The following is a 19,550-nucleotide window of genomic DNA, read 5'->3' as shown; positions in this document are numbered from 1 at the left end:
TCATTTAATCATTTTCATGAAATTCTAAGAAAACAAAGAATTACACACTTAGTTTTGTCTCAAAAATTTCCTTTCAAAAATTTTGACATACACTTTTTAATTTGTTTATCCTCTCTAATAATTCATTTCACTATTATTTAAACCTTAATTTCAGGACTTCTGAAATATATCAATGATCATATGCCATCACATTTTCACTCTTTAGGAAACAAAATGCGTGTGTACTTTATTTTGAAATATATAAGCATTGAATTGTGGATATTCAATTGTAGATATCTGTGCAATCAGACAAGAAATACATTTAATATTCCAACATGGCATTTTGAAAATGATCTAAAAATATATTAAATGAATATGAATAGCAGGAAAAGCACATTTGTTAGAAATAAGCAAAACCAAGTAGAATACACTTTACTGTGGAATTTGGGCTAATAGGTTCATTTTCTAGTTCCAAAGAGTAGACTACACTATAGAAAATATTGAAACTATAGTAGTACTTATCATAATGTTTCCAATTTAAAACAATCTTAAGATGAAATTAATTCACAACATTTGCATTGGTATGAAAATATTTTTCTATAAGCCTGTTTTTGTTCTTCATTACATACTATCCCAAATTGACTGATTTCTTATTCCTAATTGATAATTTTTAAGTCATAATAACACATACTGGGTTCCTCTTCCACCTTCTCTATTTGGATTTAAAAATTTTTGGCCACAGTCCAACAATATGATTATATAGTTTTCATTTATGAATTTGTTGATGACATGAATTACTCTTAGAACTTTAATCATAGCTAAGATTCTTTCACTGAGGTATTGTAAGCACCTAGAACAATTATTGGCACATAGGAGATACTCAACATATACCTGTTGAATTTATGAGTGATTTGTCTAAAAAATATGATTTTAAAAACAGCAAAATGTGAAGAAAGCTTGTATTAATGCTCAAACAACAAGTATCTATCATAGATATCAGTGTAATCATACATATGAAAAATCAAAATAAATAAGTGATACACTGGCACTAATCTGATGTAAGTTACCTCTGATTTTCTCATCTAGATAGAAGTTATTTCTGATGATGTTATCTAGTCAGAAGTCATACATTTATTTTTTTCCTAAGGTAACAGTAGTTTCCATTTAGATTACTTGAAACTTAGACTTGTCTGAATATTGGCTTTATTTCGATTGGACAATTTGGCTCCTTTCCTCAGAGAAATCATTTTCATTCTCTTATACATGAACAAGCCTGCATGTTTATGAGAGAAACACCCCACACACACATACACACACATCCATAGTGGTTTTCAGTACTTTTCATGCGTTGGCTAATATATAAAATCTTCTCCTGCCCCCAATGGAAGTTATAGCAAGTAGGCTCTTTACTGTAGAGCCTAACGAATAAAGCTAACGAATCCACAGCTAACGAATAAAGCAGTGGTCACAGAATGGGGCCCAGACATCACCTGGGAAGTTTTTAGAAATGTAAAGTCTTGTTCCCACCGTAGACCCACTGAGTCTGAGTCCCTGAAGATGGGGGCCAGGTGATCTTCATGTATCCCAAATTTGGAAATCACTGGCATAAAGAATAGGTAATGGATTTAAAGATACCGGGTTTAGGTAGGAGAGGCATCTGAAAAACTTAGTTTGGTAAAATATGAAATACTCAACTACATTTTAGGAAATTGACATTAATGTCAATATTAGCATTCCAATGAGTTATTGAAACACACTTCACTCCACTTCAGGTTGAAACACACTTCACTACAGGTTAGTTGGTTAAAATGCTTGATTCATGGGGTAAGCAGGGAATTCTCTGCACCTTCAGATACTTTGAGAGTTCCAGGAATATCTCCCTGCTTCCTTCGCTGCAAGCAGGAGTAGCTATTTCTCTTTATTCTCTATCCAGAGACATGGCCACCATGTGTGTATTTTTCAGACATTGTCTGCATATCTATCCTCCACAAATGAGGTCAGGAAACACATGGTATTTGTTCGTAGCTGCTCTCTAACGGTCCAAGTATGTTGAAATGTCAGTTCTTTCTCTTTCTGCAAATAATTATATCATTTTGGGAAAGCAAACTTGCTCAGCCTACATTGTTCATGTTTCTTGTTTTACATATTAGGTCATAATTCAGGAAACAGAAAGTAAGGTCAGCAGTATTACAGGACTAGAAGAAGAAGCTCAGTCTTTTGCCCAATTTATCACCACTGGAGAATCTGCTCGAATCAAAGCCAAGTTGACACAAATAAGAAGATATTGGGAGGAACTCCGAGAACATGCACAGTGTCTGGAAGGAACAATCCTGGGACATTTATCTCAGCAGCAAAAGTTTGAAGATAATCTTAGAAAGGTAAACAATGATCCATGCATACTAAAATTACCTATTTCACATTGCATTTATAGTGAAATTCACTAACTAGTCCAGAAATAGAGGAATAAGGAAAAGACACAATTGGCCAGTTATTTACCAAGTTGTCAATGATGCCTAAGTTTATAGTTATTTATATGGTACATTTTCGAAGGAATATAAAAATGTCATATATTGTGTTCTGATAGGCATTAAAATGTATATCCCTTTCAAAGAATAAGATACATTCATTTTAGATTTTTTAAAAAATATGTTTTATCAACACATTGAAAGTTATCCCAAAAAAGATAGGCATGGTGCTTCCCCAGTAACATTTTCTTCCTTAATATATATTTTTCCTACCATTATTTTTATATTTTATCAATGTTTTAGATCCAGCAATCTGTGTCTGAATTTGAAGATAAACTTGCTTATCCAATTAAAATATGTTCTTCAGCTACAGAAACATACAAAGCTCTCCAAGAACATATGGTAAGAGTATGATTCAACATTTCTGCTTACTTATCAACTCAGAAATTTGATAATTCCTGCTTGAAAAGAAAACATAGTAAATATTTTTACGAGAATTATAATTTAAAAGATGTTTTTGTTGAGAAATGGTATTGATCAAGCATATTTACTTCATATAACATAAGAAATATAAGTATGCAAATAAGTTTTCATTAAAAATGTATGTTAAAGAAGCATTCATTGAAAATATATTTCTCTCAATTAGAACATGTAACTTTATCAGATTATAGCTTTAATCAACCCTGTTATCTCTTGCCCACATTACAAAATTTAAATGTGCAGAAAAAAATATGTGCATAGCAGATTTCAGATTTTAACCCACTACACTCAGATGTGCAAAGAATATGTCCACACTAACCTTTTCCCAGTGATTAGCATTTTTGATCCCTGAACTGGTGACCACTGGGAGATGCTTTGCAAAGGAACAAAGAGATGCTTTTGGCAGAACTTAGGGGAAGGAGCCAAGGAAGAGAATCAGGGCCAAAGAAATACTAAAGAGAAACACATGTTAATTAATAAATGAAAATATATATGTTATCCCTACTACCTATGCTTGTGTGCACACAATATACATAAATGCAGAGAAGGGGATTGCTGTGGTAGAAAGCAAACGGTTGACATAGGCCCATCTGGAAAGGGGAGAAGAATTTATATTATTGGAATGCTTATAATAAGAATGCATTTTATTGTAACTAAGGTAATTTTAAAAATACCCCCCAAAATGAGAAAAAGTAGGAAAATTGGATCAGATGTAATTATTTTCATAGACAACTAACTTAATAATTGAGTACTAGAGAGGATAATCTGTTTTTTCCTAATATTTAGATTTCTAAAGCAGATTATTTTCCCTATCTTGATTTTCTGATCTGTAAAATGAAGTTAATGAAAGAACATAACTCTTAAGACTCTAATGAAGATTAAGTGAGTTAATATATGTACTGTCCATAACGCAGTACCTGCCACATTCTGAGGCACTCTTATTATTATTATCATTGATTCCTGATAACAGCTAGGTCAGCCGTGATTCTTCCCCTATATTTCTTATAGAGATTATTGCATGTTACATACAGCTCTTGTAAATTAGGCATTGAGGGGTCTTTTTGTTTGTTTCTGTTTTTGTTTTAAATACTCCCATTTGGCATTATATGAATAATAATTTTCACAAATGATCTGGCTTAAGGGAAGGTGGAAATTATTCAGACATAGGGCCACACAATTTTATTTTGGGAATAGTCCCTCCATTTTCAGTTTTGATTTCTGCATTTATGAAGTAACTTTTGCATCACTTTCATTATGTCTGGCTAGACATTTTTTAGTACCATTGCTATTTATTATGACTGAGGGAAAACTTTGGGTGAGAATGGATCTCAAAGGAAAACATCAGTCTCCTTTCTTGATGCCATGCTTTTATTGTACTCCTTTTGTCCTCTTATCAGGATCTTTGTCAGGCCTTGGAGTCGCTGAATAGCTCAATGGCCACCCTCTCGGCCAGCGCCCAGAAGGTTGCTAACAGAGGCTCCTCCGTCCAGGAGGCTGCAGCCCTGCAGCAAAGGTACGAGGGGATGCTGAGTCGGGCCAAGGAGAGACAGACTGTCCTGGAGCACCTGCTGGCCAACTGGCAGAGGTGAGCAGCCTTTCTTCTGCAGTCGGCTGCATGGGGTTCAATGCCACTCTTAAATAGGAAATTCTGGGCCAACTGTTCTCTAAGTGATGGGAAATAATCATCCCAGATGGACAACATGTCAAGTCGTGAGTCTAATACGAGAAGATCTTAATCTTTATTAGAAGATGAAAATCCCTAAGTTAAGGGTGGTAGCCTTCCCTGTTATGCAGATACAGACACATGTGCAAGAGCATAAGCAAACATAAAAGAAGTGCTTGGTTTTTTTACCTGTACATCTGGGAATAAGAAAATCAATGTTATACTTTTTGTAACGGTTAGTATTGGACCCTCCAACTTCAGAAAGATATTGTTTCCTAGTCTGATAGTTTTGAATATGTTTCCTGTCTCTGCTTTCTTTAGGCTAGAGAAAGAACTGTCAACATTTCTGACCTGGTTAGAGCGGTGCGAAGCTATAGCCAGCTCCCCAGAAATGGACATTTCCGCAGACAGAGTCAAAGTGGAGAGTGAACTTCAATTAATACAGGCAAGCGAAGGAAGTGTGGTGGCATTATAAAAACAAAAGCGAAAACAAAACCCTTTATCCAACTTAATTTGTCACTTTGGTTTTGTGATCCCAAAAAGAAGAACTACAGAGACCTGAAAGACAGAGTAATGGTGAACATTGTGATGATCAATTTCCATGATGCATTAGAAAATCCTATAATACAATGTCTGGCATTTTAATACAAATTATCTGGCAGGCCAGCAGAGGAAGGAGTGAGTGGAAATATGCATGAAACCGTGTTGACTATCAGTGAATAATTTTTTGAAGCTGGGTATAGGTATATTCTTTCTACTGTATGAATTTTTGGTAATAAAAATATTTTTTAGAAAGAAAGAAGGAATATAATACAGAAAGAAGACACAGTAGTGATAATTTTTAAGCAATGCAGGAAAAAAATAAATGAGCATAAATGCAGATGTTGGAAAGACAAAGAATACTAGCTGATTACATACTTGAAGAAACCAACATTTTTAAATTTAAGAAAAAATCTTTAAGGAGTAATGAAACTACAGAAAATGTTACTAATTTCTGGAGATTAACAACTTTGTTTAAGTGATGATGTCTGTACCAGAAAATTTAACAGGCAAAATTACTTCTCAAGAGGCTGCCGGTTAGCTCAGTTGGTTAGAGCGCGGTGCTCCTAACAACAAGGTTGCCAGTTTGATCCCTACACGGGCCACTGTGAGCTGCGCCCTCCACAACTAGATTGAAACCACTACTTGACTTGGAGCCGATGGGTCCTGGAAAAACACACTTAAAATAAATTAAAAAGTAAAAAAAAAAAGCATTCCTTCTCAAAAAAGACGTATTGTGTAATAGATTTACACCCCAGCTTTTTCCCATCACCTTTTATAAAAAGTTTAAGCAGAAGCTCTGTTCTTTTACTTTTCATAATAGCTTCTCTTAAAAGTTCCATCAGAGTGTAACATCGGAACCTCTTACTCCATCTTCAAATTTCTCCTTCCTTGACTTTGATGATTTTCCACACTCCTGGTTCTCCTGCCTTTGTAGTTTACTAAACACTGATGTGCTGCATGAATCTCCCCAAAATTCCTTGTCAGAAACCTCCAGTGACTGCCCTGCCCTGAGGATAAAGAGCAATCCTCAGTCTGCAATCCAGTGTGTCTTTCTATAAATATACTGTGCGGTGCTCTAAGAGGGGAAATCACAGCTCCTTTTCTGAAAAATGACACAAAGATCCCTGGCCATTTAAAACTGCATTCTTCATGTGTCTATGTAGAAAATAAGCACTATATGAGTTAGGGGAATGAGAGCGGGCTGCAGGCTTCTTTTACTCCCACATCCAGTCTTGGCGTCAGCCAAGGTGCCTCCCCACTGTGGTCTGAACTTTCCTTGTACATTCCTCTCTCCTGTCCTTCTGGCCTTTGTTCTACTCAGGCTAAGTCCCAGTTCTGCGTTCTGGTCTTTCCTGTCATCCATAGACTGTGTATTCCTTCCTCTGATACCTTTAGCAAATTTGTTCGCATCACACATGTGGTCTCATTAGAGCAGGGAAAGAAAACATTTTGACAAGCGTCTACTATGTGACACGCTACACCTCTCATCCCTGTTAACACCATATTATTTTGTTCGCTATCTATATGAGTGTTTATCTCTTATTAGGTAGGAACCACAACTTGTATGCTCCACTCACAGCACCAAAGAGATCCATTACCTAATTAAATTTTAAAAATAAGTACTCCTGTTGCATGAAAGTAAAATAAAGAGCCCTTAAGTTACCCCCTTTGGCCTAATATAGTCTCTAAACTGAGAGGAAGACCATGTTCCTGTTACCTAGAATCGTGTCTCTGTTAAACACACATCATTTCTCGTTAGTAATAGTTTCTCTGTGATTTCTCTTTACCTGCCTATTCAGTTTCCCCATCGTGAAAGAAATTCTACAGCTTCTAAATTTGCCTAACTTAATATAATCCAGACTCTTGAAAACTAATTCAGGTTTTCAGTAACATTTTTGATGTTGCTCTAAAGGTTTGGTGGATCCATATCTAATTGAAGTAATAAAAGCTCTCTTTAGCCTGATCCCAATGACTCACACACACATTTTGCAAGAGTTCAAAACCTTTGGACAACAACCACCTGTATCATGTGGTCCTGTGATCCTTCCTTGTCAATCACGTTGGGATGAGATCTATAATATATTCTGTTTTTCTCAGGCACTGCAAAATGAAGTTGTATCCCAGGCCTCCATTTACAGTAACCTTTTGCAATTGAAGGAATCGCTGTTCTCAGTGGCCTCCAAAGAGGACGTGAAAATGATGAAAGTACATTTGGAGCAGCTGGATGAGAGATGGAGATGGCTGCCCCAGACAATAAGCAAAAGGTTGGGTTTAAAAAAAAAAAATTCTAATATTGTTTGTTTTTTATGGTAAGCATATAAATTAAGAAAGAAAAGTTTGGTTTACTTTTATTTAAACCAACTGTCCAGGGGATAATTATGGAAGGGAATAAAACTACTTTGTTTGCCATATTAAAAATCAAAGTGTTCAAAAATTAGCATTTCTGATGAACCTCAGTTCAAAATTTTAGTCTCATAATCAGGGCAAATGATCAAATGAGTTGAAATAATATTGAAGAGAATAGGTTCGCTCGTATTTGTATTATTTATTACTTAAGCTGTTTGTGTACAGGAGAATAATGGTAACTCAAATTTTGCCTCACATATGTCTGAACAGAGGATATGTGTATATCATTTCAATATAGACCTTTGTAGAGAGCAAGGGAAATTGTTATTATGTTAAATGGGGGCACAAATGAATTCAATCCTAATTGACTAGATGATTAACAATTGACATCTAATATGCCAAAAACACACTTTTGCCTTAAATTGGTATTGATTATCCATGTCATCTTGAATAAGGCATTTACCTTTTCTAGTCACATTTTTAATTTACTTGTTCAGCAAATATTTACTGCGTTTCTACACTGAGTAGAGCAGTCTTCTATGTGCTGGGGATAGCAACAGTAAACAGTTCTGCTCTCTACTTCTTGAAGCTAGTATTTATTCTGTTGTTTAGTCAACCAATCAGTGAATGTTTATTGGGTATACTTGCTGAATACCAAACACCATATTCAATACTGGAGCCATAAAAGTAAATAAAACCTGAGCCCAAGTATTTTACAGATCAGCACGGGGACAACAAGAAAATCAATGAGAGAGAAAGGAGCACAGAATATTATAGGAACAAACAGAATGGACTCTTGAATGGGTTCAGAAAAGGCTGACAGAAGGATTTGGTGCCAACTCTTGAAAGATGAGTACCGTTCTGTAAACTAGAGAAGGATCTGCTCTTTGCCTCTCTCACAGAGGGAAAATAAAGGGTTTTTAACATGATCCAAAGGTGTGAAAATATTCAAAACATAAAAAACTTAAACTTGGGATGTAAACCATTGTGATGAATGTTAATATTTATTAAGGTATTATTCTTAATGCCAGTTTTGGATGCTGACCTCAGATCACATATTGTTAATCAATATAATTCATTTATTATACAAGCAATGATTGATCCCTAACCACATCCTCTCTAGGGGCTAGGGATACAGTAGTAAGCGAGGCAGGAAAAGTGCTGTCTCTCACTGCATGAGAGGAGGATAAACATATAATTAAACAAATGAATGAATGAGACTGTTTCAGTGGTGTTCAGTCATGTAAAGACAACAAAATACAGTAACATGGCAGGGAGCGGTGTAACTTCAGACTGGGTGGCCAAGCAAAGCCTCTCAGGGGACATAGCATCTGATTAAGATCTGAATGGTGTGCAGGAAGCAAACTTGTGTTCTGGGGGCAAGTTATGAGGCATAGAGGGCAAACAGGGCAAAGGCTCTGAGGCAGGAATGAGCTGGGGTGTCGGGGAGCAGAGGTCAGGGCCAGTGGGGGCAGTGCTGTATCAGATGAGGTCAGAGAAGTCGATCACTCACAGACCGCAGCAAGGAGTTGTGAGTTTTGCCTTCCTATGAGCCACAGGAAACTGCTCCTATGTTTCAGCGTGGCAGAGTATGCTAGGATTACATTAAAATCAAGCTGTTCTCTAGAAAGTGGATTATAGCGAGGCATTGGTAGCAGGAAGGAGACCAGATTTGGAGGTGGTTGTTGCAGGGTAGGCAAGAGATGAGGAGATTTAAACCAGGGTGTAGACATGGAGAAAAGAGCATAGAATATCCTGTGGTGGGGCGCAGATAGGATACGCACAGATCAGATGTGGTGGTAAAGAAATGGAGGGAGGAAGGATCACGCCCAGGACCATCTTGGTGGACAGTGGCAATATTAACTGAGTCGGGGAACATTGTGAGAGAAAGAGGGTTTGAGAAGTAGAAAACTTCAAGAGTTCCGGTGTATTCGTGTATGACCACATCACTTTTGCCCTTGGTTAAGCTTATTCCAAAGCTTATCAACTCTGTCTGTTAAGCTGTGGGACGTTTTAACTTGAACACCTTTCTCTGCCTAGGATTCATTTTCTTCAGTCTGTGGTCGCTAAGCACCAACAGTTTGATGAACTGCTGCTTTCCTGTTGTGTCTGGATTAAGCTTTTTCTCAGCGAATTGCAAACTACTTCTGAGATCAGTGTAACGGACCATCAAGCAGCTCTCACTCGGCACAAGGTAACTTTCATTCTTTTAAGATGGAAGAATTTACTCATAAAAGAGAGCTCTTGAATAATAAGGGGATGAAACATTAAAAACAAAACGCTTGCCAGCAATTTAACTTTGTGTTCCTTTATAAATGTCGTCATAATTGAGCACATAGGTCCAGGCAATGTGTTATGCAGGCATGTCAGGCAGATAAAGCCACTTCAGATAAAATAGGCAACCACCGTAAGACAGCATTTCTTCAAAGTGAAGCAAATAATTTCTAGGGTAGAGTGATGAGAATGTTCATTTTTAAGCTTCGCAGTTTGTGTTGTTCCAATGCTGAAAACTAATACTGAATCCCAATGCTTTAACAGCATAGTTTTTTTCTGACTTACTATTTAGCTTGAAAGTTATTTAAAATTTATAATCTATTTTCCTTATTTTTAAATTGTGCATAATGTTCATCCTGGCATTAAAAAAACAGTGTAAAAAATAGGATATTGATCAAGTATTGGAATAGATGGAGATAAGATACGTAAGCTTATAAGAATATCTAATAATAAAACGTTTAGTTTTTATTGAGCAGTCAGTCTATGCAGGACTTGCTAATTGGTTTTACCCAAAGGAAAAGTACTTCCTCATATCTTCATGACCTCAGGTGGTTTTACAACGTGGAGCAAGATGCCCACCGAAGTTAGGCTCCTACCCTGGAAAAGAGACTAGGAGACAGAGGCGCCATCTTCCTTTGTGGTTACATTTCACAGGGATGACTACCAGGCTTTTGTGAAAGATATTCTTGGGTTATAAAACTGTCCGGAAGCTTTTAAAAAGATTTACATCTCAAAGGGTGAGAGAATGCATTTGTAAGTTTTCTAAAGTAAATCCTCAAAGAAGCCCTCTGAAGTTTAGTAGTTCAGCTGAGGGAAATATTAAGGCCATTGTGGTCAAGATTAAAACAGGTGAAGCAGGTTGAGATTGCTAGCTATTCTCTAATAGATTTTAAACATGATTTATTGTGAGCTAGTTAAACTTCCTATACAACAGTCTTACCCGGTGAATCTACATTTCTTTAAGGAGAAGGCAGCTAAAACTTGTACAGAGTTTCATCTGCCTTACCCACTGCATCTAAAGACATGCTAATGTCCATCTACCCTTATACCCCTTCACTGCAAGCTCTGTTAGCATTAGCATTTTGTACATAAAATGTGTATATTATATATATAATATATAGAGAGAGAATTATATATATTTTAAAATCTTACACATTTTCTGTTTCTTTTAACTACATGTACTATAACTTTTAACTATATGCATATATATGCATCTATATCTTTTAAAATCTTTGAAATATAAATAAATATATAAATATATAAATATAAATTATAAATATATATATATATATATAGCGAGCGAGAGAGAGAACCAAAAAAATATATACACATTTTAAGAAAGGAAAACTGTATTACAATTGTAATACTCAATGTATACCAATAACAAAAGATGAATACAAGTCACGTTTGACATCTGCAGTTACAAGAGGTGCTCAAAGTGGTTAACATCAGTGTCCAGACACTTCTGATTACGGCGAACTACTGCTTGAGCAATGTTGACCAAAGTGTCCACTTACATACTTTTTTTGGCACCCCCTATATATATATATGTAAAATTTCTTTCAACTATTTCTATTCAGAAAGAAATCTTTTCCAGGGAATGAATTGGTTCCAAATCAGAGTTGTGTTTTATATGAAATATATAGATGAGCAAAACAGGGAATTTTAAGAATGTTTCTAAACGATTTACCGTAGATGGGCTTTAACTACTACACCTCCACTGCATTTAAAATGGATCTCAACATCCCTGATTCTGTAATATATCTGTGTCATAAGCCAGAGTGTATCTGAGGAACCAATAACTCTCTCTTCCTTTCCAGGACCACGTGTCAGAAATAGAGAACAAAAAGGGGGAATTGCAAAGTCTGCAAGATCACCTCACAAAGCTGAGTGCTCTGGGTCGAGCCGAGGACCTTCACCTCCTCCAGGGCAAAGCAGAGGACTGCTTCCAGCTGTTCGAGGAGGCCAGCCAGGTGGTAGAGAGGCGGCAGCTTGCCCTGTCCCAGTTGGGCAGATTCTTACAGAGCCATGTATCTCTGTCAGAGGCTCTCCACCAGCTGAGGCAAACAGTGGAAGCAACTACCAGTATGAACAAGAAACAGACTGATATATTAGAAAAGGACCTAACTGATGCTATTAAAGATTTGAAAGCATTAGAATCTACTGCCATCAGTCTTGATGGCATTCTTGCCAAAGCCCAATACCATCTTAAAAGTGGAAGTTCTGAGCAAAGGACTTCCTGCAGAACTACAGTGGATCATCTCTGTTTCGAATTAGAGAGCATCCAGAATCTTCTGGGAACGAAGCAGAGTGAGGCAGATGCCCTGGCCGTATTGAAAAAAGCATTCCAAGACCAGAAAGAAGAGTTGCTGAAAAGCATAGAGGACATCGAAGAAAGGGCTGACAAAGAACGATTGAAAGAACCCACCCGACAAGCCCTTCAACTGAGGTAACAGGAAATTGTCTTGAGGCCACTTGACTCATTTATTTATGTTTTATTTGTTCTGGAATTAACTCTGGTGCAAAACTTTCATAGTACCATATTTAGTACTTCTCTCTGTTTGTATTTTTAGGATAAAATGAATGACTAATTTAATGCTTAACAAGTCCTAAAATTTCTTCAGTCTTCTTAAGGATTTTCCTAAGGGCTTTGTATAAGCCACTCTGAGATCTTATTTACAATAAAGTATATAGATCATATTATCTATTTCTAAGCAATTTTTAACTGATAAGAGAAGGGACTCGTCTTCTGTAACAAGAATAAAGACAGACAGGGCAGCTGGTTAGCTCAGTTGGTTAGAGTGCTGTGCTCTTAACAAGGTTGCCAGTTCAATCCCCGCATGGGCCACTGTGAACACCCTCCACAACTGAATTGAAACAAGTACTTGATTTGGACTTGATGGGTCCTAGAAAAACACACTTAAATAAATAAAAAAAATTAAAAAAAAAAAGAAGAAAGACAGAGAAGAGAGTGCTTCAAGTACACCTGCGGTTCTGGTGGTAAAATTGGGATTCCTCTCTGGTGGCAGAAAACACAGGACAAGCTCATTAGTTGAGAGTGAGTTGAGGGTGTTAGTGGAGAGAAAATGGTGTGAAATAGTTCTCTTGTAGAGAGGAAATGGAAATGATACCTCTGGAGCTTGGTGTGGTGATGAGATTTGTATCCATTCACTTAAAATGAAACCAGTCAGCTTGGCTGTTTCTCCTCAACTACTTTGAACCATTTGCTCAGAGGTGTGCAGAAGGCAGAGAAGTGGGTTTAACCAAAGTTGGGGTTTTGACAGGTGAGTTAAATGGAGAAGCTAAGGCGTCAAGGGTAATTACCTACAGTAAATTTGAAAAGTAGTTTCCTCCCCTAATCTCAATTTTCCTTCTTGATGGCACTTTCTCCCCACTCATGTTCTCAGGGTCACTTTCTCTTCCATTTTTCCAGAGGGCTAAGAAACAGCTGAAATGCACTCATACCAAGGTGTTCCCAATTGATAAGGATTATGTTGACTCTGCCAAGACCATTGCAATTTGCTTCCTTTCAATCAGAATCAAACATTGAGCCAAAGTTTTAGTTAGATGGTAATGGCTCCTGAGGCTACACGTCACATGGGCAATGAACTATCTGACTAGTTTAATACTAAACTTACAAAAAGAAATAAGATTTGGCAAGGACAAAACAGGCTCCAGAGTGAAGACAGAATGAGGAGCCTAGCTGGCGAAGGAGCAAATGGCTCACCCAGGAAATCAGCAGTAGGATCGAGGCCTGGCCTTTCAGACCTGCTCAGACAGGAGATTCTAAAATTGCTGGAGAAGAAGGACCAGGTTGAGATCAAGAGGCATATTAATACCCACGACACTGAACTCACCAGAGTCATGCAGAGCCTACCGAAAATGTTGCAATGAATTGATTGATTTATCAAATCCCAGCCATACTGATGCTTCCCTGTAAGACCTTGGGCAAATCACCTCTTGTCAGAGGGAGACAATGGCAATGCCTGCTCCTAGCCACTTTGTTTTGGGAATTAAATGGGATAATGCCTGTATACTCACTTTATAAACTCTACAGCAGGAAACAAAAATGCAAGAATAAAAGCATCGATGGTCACTTTATGTGGCCACTTTTCAAAAATGCTCAAATATTAATGTATTAGGGCGAAAAACATAAACATTTATTCATGGCAATATTTTCAATAATGTATGTAATTTAAGTTTTTAAAATACATATTTATTGTGGAGCTTGGTAAAAAAAATGTTTTTTGTTTTCAATGAAATAGCTATGATCCTTAAATATTATTATTTTCATGAATTAGACTTCGTGGCACAAAAAGATTTCTTACCCATGACTGTGATAGGTACTCACCTACACTACTTACAAGATCAGCCCTTGTTTTAAAGTCTTATACCATCAAAGCAAAACAGAAAAAGAACACAGACTTAACAAAAGATTGAAGGTGAATAGTGAGACTGACTTTGAATGCTTTTTGAGATATACTGAATTGTGCAAAGTTAACTTTAAAAGCATGTTTATCCATTGACATTCTTTAATTGCTGTGTTAAAAGTTTTTCTGGCTATCCATGTATGTGTTTTATGGAGGGAAACTATTATTTCACTATCTTTAGTAAAATAACATTTTAATTCACAGGTTGAGAGTCTTTAATCAGTTAGAAGATGAATTGAATTCGCACGAGCATGAACTATGTTGGTTGAAAGACAAAGCTAAGCAAATTGCTCAGAAAGATGTAGTCTTTGCCCCTGAAGTCGATAGGGAGATAAACCGCTTAGAAGTCACCTGGGATGACACCAAAAAATTAATTCATGAAAAGTAAGTCAAACACTTCTCAGTTTTTGTTTTAACTTCGACCTAGTTTGTGACATTCTGCCATTGTCTGTTGATTTTGTGCAATCAAAAATTGAGTATCTTTTGCCATGTTTTAGATTGTGTCTCTTCAGTAATTATAAAAATTTAGTCCTACGAAACTTTAGTGAGGAAGTCGCCTTAAGATAACAATTGCATGTGAAAGTCAATGCTTAAAAGCAGTTGTCAGCGATTACTAAGTGCTGCCATGAGAGTTTTAATCTCTGATTTCTCTTTTCATTTTTTTTGTACTTGTTTGTAATTGCAGTATGACTCACAAACAGTGAAATTCACCCTTTAAAATGTATACCCTTAAACTGAATGAGCTTGTCAAAGTCATGCAGTTGTGTAACGTTTACAGTCATTGAATTGCACACTAACAGTTACACCACCTGAAAAAAATCTCTTCGTGTGTATCACTGTGGTCAGTCCCCCCTCCCTCACTCCCACTCTCTGGCAGCCATTGATCAGTTCTCTGTCTCTATAGTGTTGTCGTTTTCAAAATCACATACAAGTGGATTCTTTCCAGTTTGGACGACTATAAATAAAGCAAGTATAAGCACTCACGTTCAATTTTGTGAGAGTGTGTGTGTGTGTGTGTGTGTGTGTGTACGTAAGTTTTTATTTAACTTGAGTAAATACCTAAAAGAGGAATTATGGGTTGTATGGTGTGTGTTTAGCTTTATAAGAATTGTCTCAGTAGTTGTACTGTTTTGCATTCACACTCGCTATATATGAGATGCCTGCCCAATTGTTCCACATCATTTCCAGCACTTAATGTCAAGTTTCTGTTTACTTGTTTGACATTATAATAGATGTGTAGAGATATCTCATTGTTTTAAATTTGTATTTCCCTGATGTCTAATGGTATTGAGCCTATTTTGATATGTTATTTGCCATCTACTAGGGGTGCCAAAAAATATATTCATATGACTTGTATTCATCTTTTGTTATCGGTATATATTGAGTATTACAATTTTAATAGTTTTTTTTTTCCTTTCTTAAAATGTGTATACATTTTTGGGGACACCCTCTGTATATATCTTGGTCAAATCGGTTTGTTCAAAGTGCCAAGTTTTTTTGGATTGTATGTTTTCTTATTGAGGTTCTTTTTATATCAATAGACCCCCGTCCAAAATACCAGCAGAGTTTTCTGTACAAATTGAGAAGCTGATTCTAGAATTTATATGTAAAGAAAAGGACCAAGAATGGTATAATTTTGAAAAAGAATTGAACTTACACTACCTGGTTATAGTGTGGTGTTGACTAAAAGGTAAACATAGAGACCAATGGAACACATGGAACATCCAGAAATAGACCCACGCATACATGCTCGATTCAGTTTTGACAAAGGCAATTCGATGGAGAAAGGATAGTCTTTTCAACCAATAATTCTGGAACAATTGGTTATCCATATGCATTAAAAAATAATATCTTGCGTGAGAAAAGGCCTTTTAAACAAAATTGAGAACACATTGTATTCTATAGACTATCAATGTAGGCTTTTGTTCATTGAACCATATTGCACAAACTTTATTCCATGTTATTAAACATTCTCCAAAATTGTGCTTTATTAGAGATTGCACAGTATTCACCTATAAGAATGCAATAGAATTTATTCAATCATTGGCCTACTTTTAACATTTGAGTTATTTCTGGTTTTTCTCCTATTATAAATAATGGTGTGAAGAATATTGTTTTACCTAAATCTTTGTGTACATCTCTTTCTTTGGAAAAGTTCCTGGAAGTAGAATTGCTTGTTCAAAGGCATTTTACTCTTACAAACAAAAACTATCTTCTTATTTTGACAATTTTTAGGGATTCATATTCAATGAAAATTTGTGTAATTGAAATGGAAAAGAAAACATCGTATGTGTTTTAACTATTGAGCAGTGCTTTTTGGTTTTTTTTTGTTGTTGTTGTTTGCTTTTGCTTCCCTTCAACACACAACATTCTGAGGTAATTAAATCGTGGAAAAATTAAAAAACAAAAATTCGGTGACATCTGCATAAGTTTGAGTTGTCAAGAACATATATTGAATCTCTGCTTGTCTTTTTGTTTTAATGGCTGTGTGCTTTCTTCATTTGTGAGAAAATTTTGGACATTAGAATTAAGATTGACCAGCAGTCTTTTGAACTCAGTAGGTAAAAATATGGTTTTCTCTTGATTCAAGCATCTGTCTATGAATATAAGTTATGCGTCAGATCCAGGTGTAGGGAACTCTTCCCTTTCCTGACATACGACAACAAATGATATGTTTTCTTTGATCATTACAGCCAAGGTCAATGCTGTGGACTTATTGACTTAATGAGAGAATATCAGAACTTTAAGTCAGCTGTATCTAAAATCTTAGAAAATGCCAGCAATGTGATTGTAACAAGAACTACAATCAAAGATGAGGAGGACCTTAAATGGGCTTTATCCAAGGTGATAATTCAAAATGTGTTTATTTTAATAGCACACTTTAGTAGAGCTTTTTTTTTTTTACTCATAATGCTTTCTCTATACATATCTTGTCAGTACACTTAGATGTAGATAATTCATGCTAACAAGCTCGATTTTTTTTTTTAGGAATACTGATACCCCAGGATTCTAGCAATTCAAGAATATTATACACACACACACACACATATATATATATGTATATATACATATAAATCAATATCACTGGTTTCTACAGTAGGTCATCCATGAATTAAATGTCTTAGAGGCAAATGGTTTTGAATGCCTGACTTACAGTTGATGATGTTATTGATTAAGGAAACATTTATGTCTACAGCATGAAGCTGCCAGGAACGAAATGTGTAACAAACAGAAAGAATTGGATAACTTTACCAGTAAAGGAAAACAGTTGTTATCTGAGCTGAAAAAAATCCACAGCACTGATTTCATCTTGGTGAAAACAGACCTGGAGAGCACTGTGGACAAATGGCTGGATGTAAGCTCATCACCTGGGACTCCATGAACAGTTTAAATGGTCACACTTATGAATCCCATTTGTGGGCAAAAGATTATTCAGGGATGTGAATTCCATTTTTAACTTTTCATGCTAAATGCAAATATGATTTTCTGAAGAAAAATCATGTTCATATGATATTTAGAAATAATAAAAAATTATTTGCTTATTGGAGACTTTCTAAAATTTTACTTGATAGCTTCAATCATAACATATATAACTCTTGTTTTTCTTCTCAAAACTCTGGGATTATGTATAAAAATAAAAGAATAATTTACAAACATCCTGCAGAATATTAAACCATAATGTACAATAATTTAAAGTAATAAGACTGTTATTTTGCATTGAGAAACATTGGCTTTGTAGTTTACACCCTTGATTTTTAGTTCTTACTCTGTCATTTACTAGCTGTGTGATCATAGAACATGTTACTTGATCTCTCTGGAACTCTGCACCTCAGTCCATACGTATTTTACATTGTTTCCCAGCTCAAAACTCCAGTGATTCTGTTGACCCCTGATTTTTCAATATCTAGGTTCAGAAGTTTAACCTGTAGCGGGTTTCCTTCCTTAAGCTAAATTACTTAAGTTAAACATTGATATTTGTATACGATAATCAAATAATTTGGAGACTTCAGAAAACCTTATATTCCTCCTCTTTTAAAAGGACATTCTTACTAAGGGAAGAATATTAACCAATAATTCTTTTATTAATAGCATGCCACATTGGTTGCTCTTCTATGTATTTACTTATTCTATAAATATGTTCAAGTCTAATTATGCCCATTTTTATATCTCAGTATTACAAATAAAGGGGCATATTGTGTTACTTTCAAAAATAAACACAGTTCTACCTGGATGGACCCCTATCCTGTAGAATTCAAACTCAGAGTGAGTTATATTGTAGTAGAATCTAATAGACCTGTTGTTAGTTTCCCAATTTACAAATGAAAGTTAAATGTCTCAGAAATTCAGTCAGCTCTCCCAACAACAAAAACAAGTCATGTAATGTTCACCATTTACTTGAATCAGATGCTCTAGTTAGCTTGCCATAATTTTTGTCAAACTTTGCTTTTCAGTCAGAATGTAATTTTCTGATTAAGGAAGCATTGACATTTTTAGTATGTTAGTGGGCAGAGAGCATCTTAAAGGCTCAGACTATTAGTGATATGAATTACATTTTTCTGTCCTAGGTATCAGAGAGAATTGAGGAAAACATGGATAAGCTGAGGGTAAGCCTGTCTATTTGGGCTGATGTACTCTCAAGCAAAGAAGAGATCGAAGGATGGTCAAACAATTCTGTTCCACAGCTGGCTGAAAACATCAGCAACCTAAATAACAGCCTGAGAGCAGAAGAATTTCTGAAAGAATTTGAGGTAAATTGACTACACTTTCATATGTGAGCTTGTGGTATATCATTGACCAGCATATGAAAAAAACTGCGTCCTTTTCTTAAAGTTCATTCGTCATTTCGAGACCTATGTGACTGTAACAAAATTCTTCACTACCTTTTGCTGTTTACTTGAAAGTGAATAGGCTATGGATAAGAGGTTTTTTTGCATTTTTATCACTTTTCAGTTTGGGCTCTTAAAGTATTAATGGAAAAGTAAAAGCTCATAAAATTTATACTTTTTATCATTCATCTGAGAATATGGCATCTTCCTACTGGAAAACCAAATCGAAAGTGTTTATAATTCATTGACATTTAGCATCTATTTTTTTCTTCATTCAAACAAAATGTTCACCGAGTAGTTACCATGTGCTAAATAAACACTTATGCTTAGTGCTGGATTCTTCCACTTCCTTTTCAGAAATGGAATGAATGGAGATTGGAGTGTCACAGGCTTCCACAGAAAGTGGCCTTTTAAAATTCTAGTCACCAATTTGTTGTAAACTCCTTTTATTCCCGTTTCTTGCATTCATTTATTCATTCACTCATCAAATTCTTAATGAGCACCTAAAATATGTCAGGCAGCATCTTAGACAAAAATGCGAGTG

General features: G+C 35.8%; 1 protein-coding gene across 4 annotated transcripts in view; it reads left to right on the top strand.

The window, feature by feature from the left end:
* SYNE1 (spectrin repeat containing nuclear envelope protein 1) overlaps positions 1-19,550 on the top strand; it is a 417,051-nt gene that overhangs the window by 165,869 nt on the left and 231,632 nt on the right. For 3 of the 4 annotated variants that reach the window (XM_033094240.1, XM_033094230.1, XM_033094248.1), the window contains exons 1-5: positions 11,692-12,199; positions 14,385-14,564; positions 16,874-17,024; positions 17,377-17,535; positions 18,746-18,928. In XM_033094240.1, the coding sequence (XP_032950131.1) occupies positions 11,838-12,199; positions 14,385-14,564; positions 16,874-17,024; positions 17,377-17,535; positions 18,746-18,928 (1,035 nt within the window). In that variant the 5' untranslated portion in view covers positions 11,692-11,837. Of the gene's footprint in view, positions 1-2,129; positions 2,358-2,747; positions 2,847-4,321; positions 4,510-4,908; positions 5,033-7,227; positions 7,395-9,516; positions 9,671-11,570; positions 12,200-14,384; positions 14,565-16,873; positions 17,025-17,376; positions 17,536-18,745; positions 18,929-19,550 lie in introns of those variants that run through there. The other variant, XM_033094253.1, reaches the window with a different exon arrangement.

Source organism: Rhinolophus ferrumequinum, chromosome 3 (assembly GCF_004115265.2).
Source record: "Rhinolophus ferrumequinum isolate MPI-CBG mRhiFer1 chromosome 3, mRhiFer1_v1.p, whole genome shotgun sequence".
NCBI lineage: Eukaryota > Metazoa > Chordata > Mammalia > Chiroptera > Rhinolophidae > Rhinolophus > Rhinolophus ferrumequinum.
This window is presented reverse-complemented; position numbering and strand designations above follow the sequence as displayed.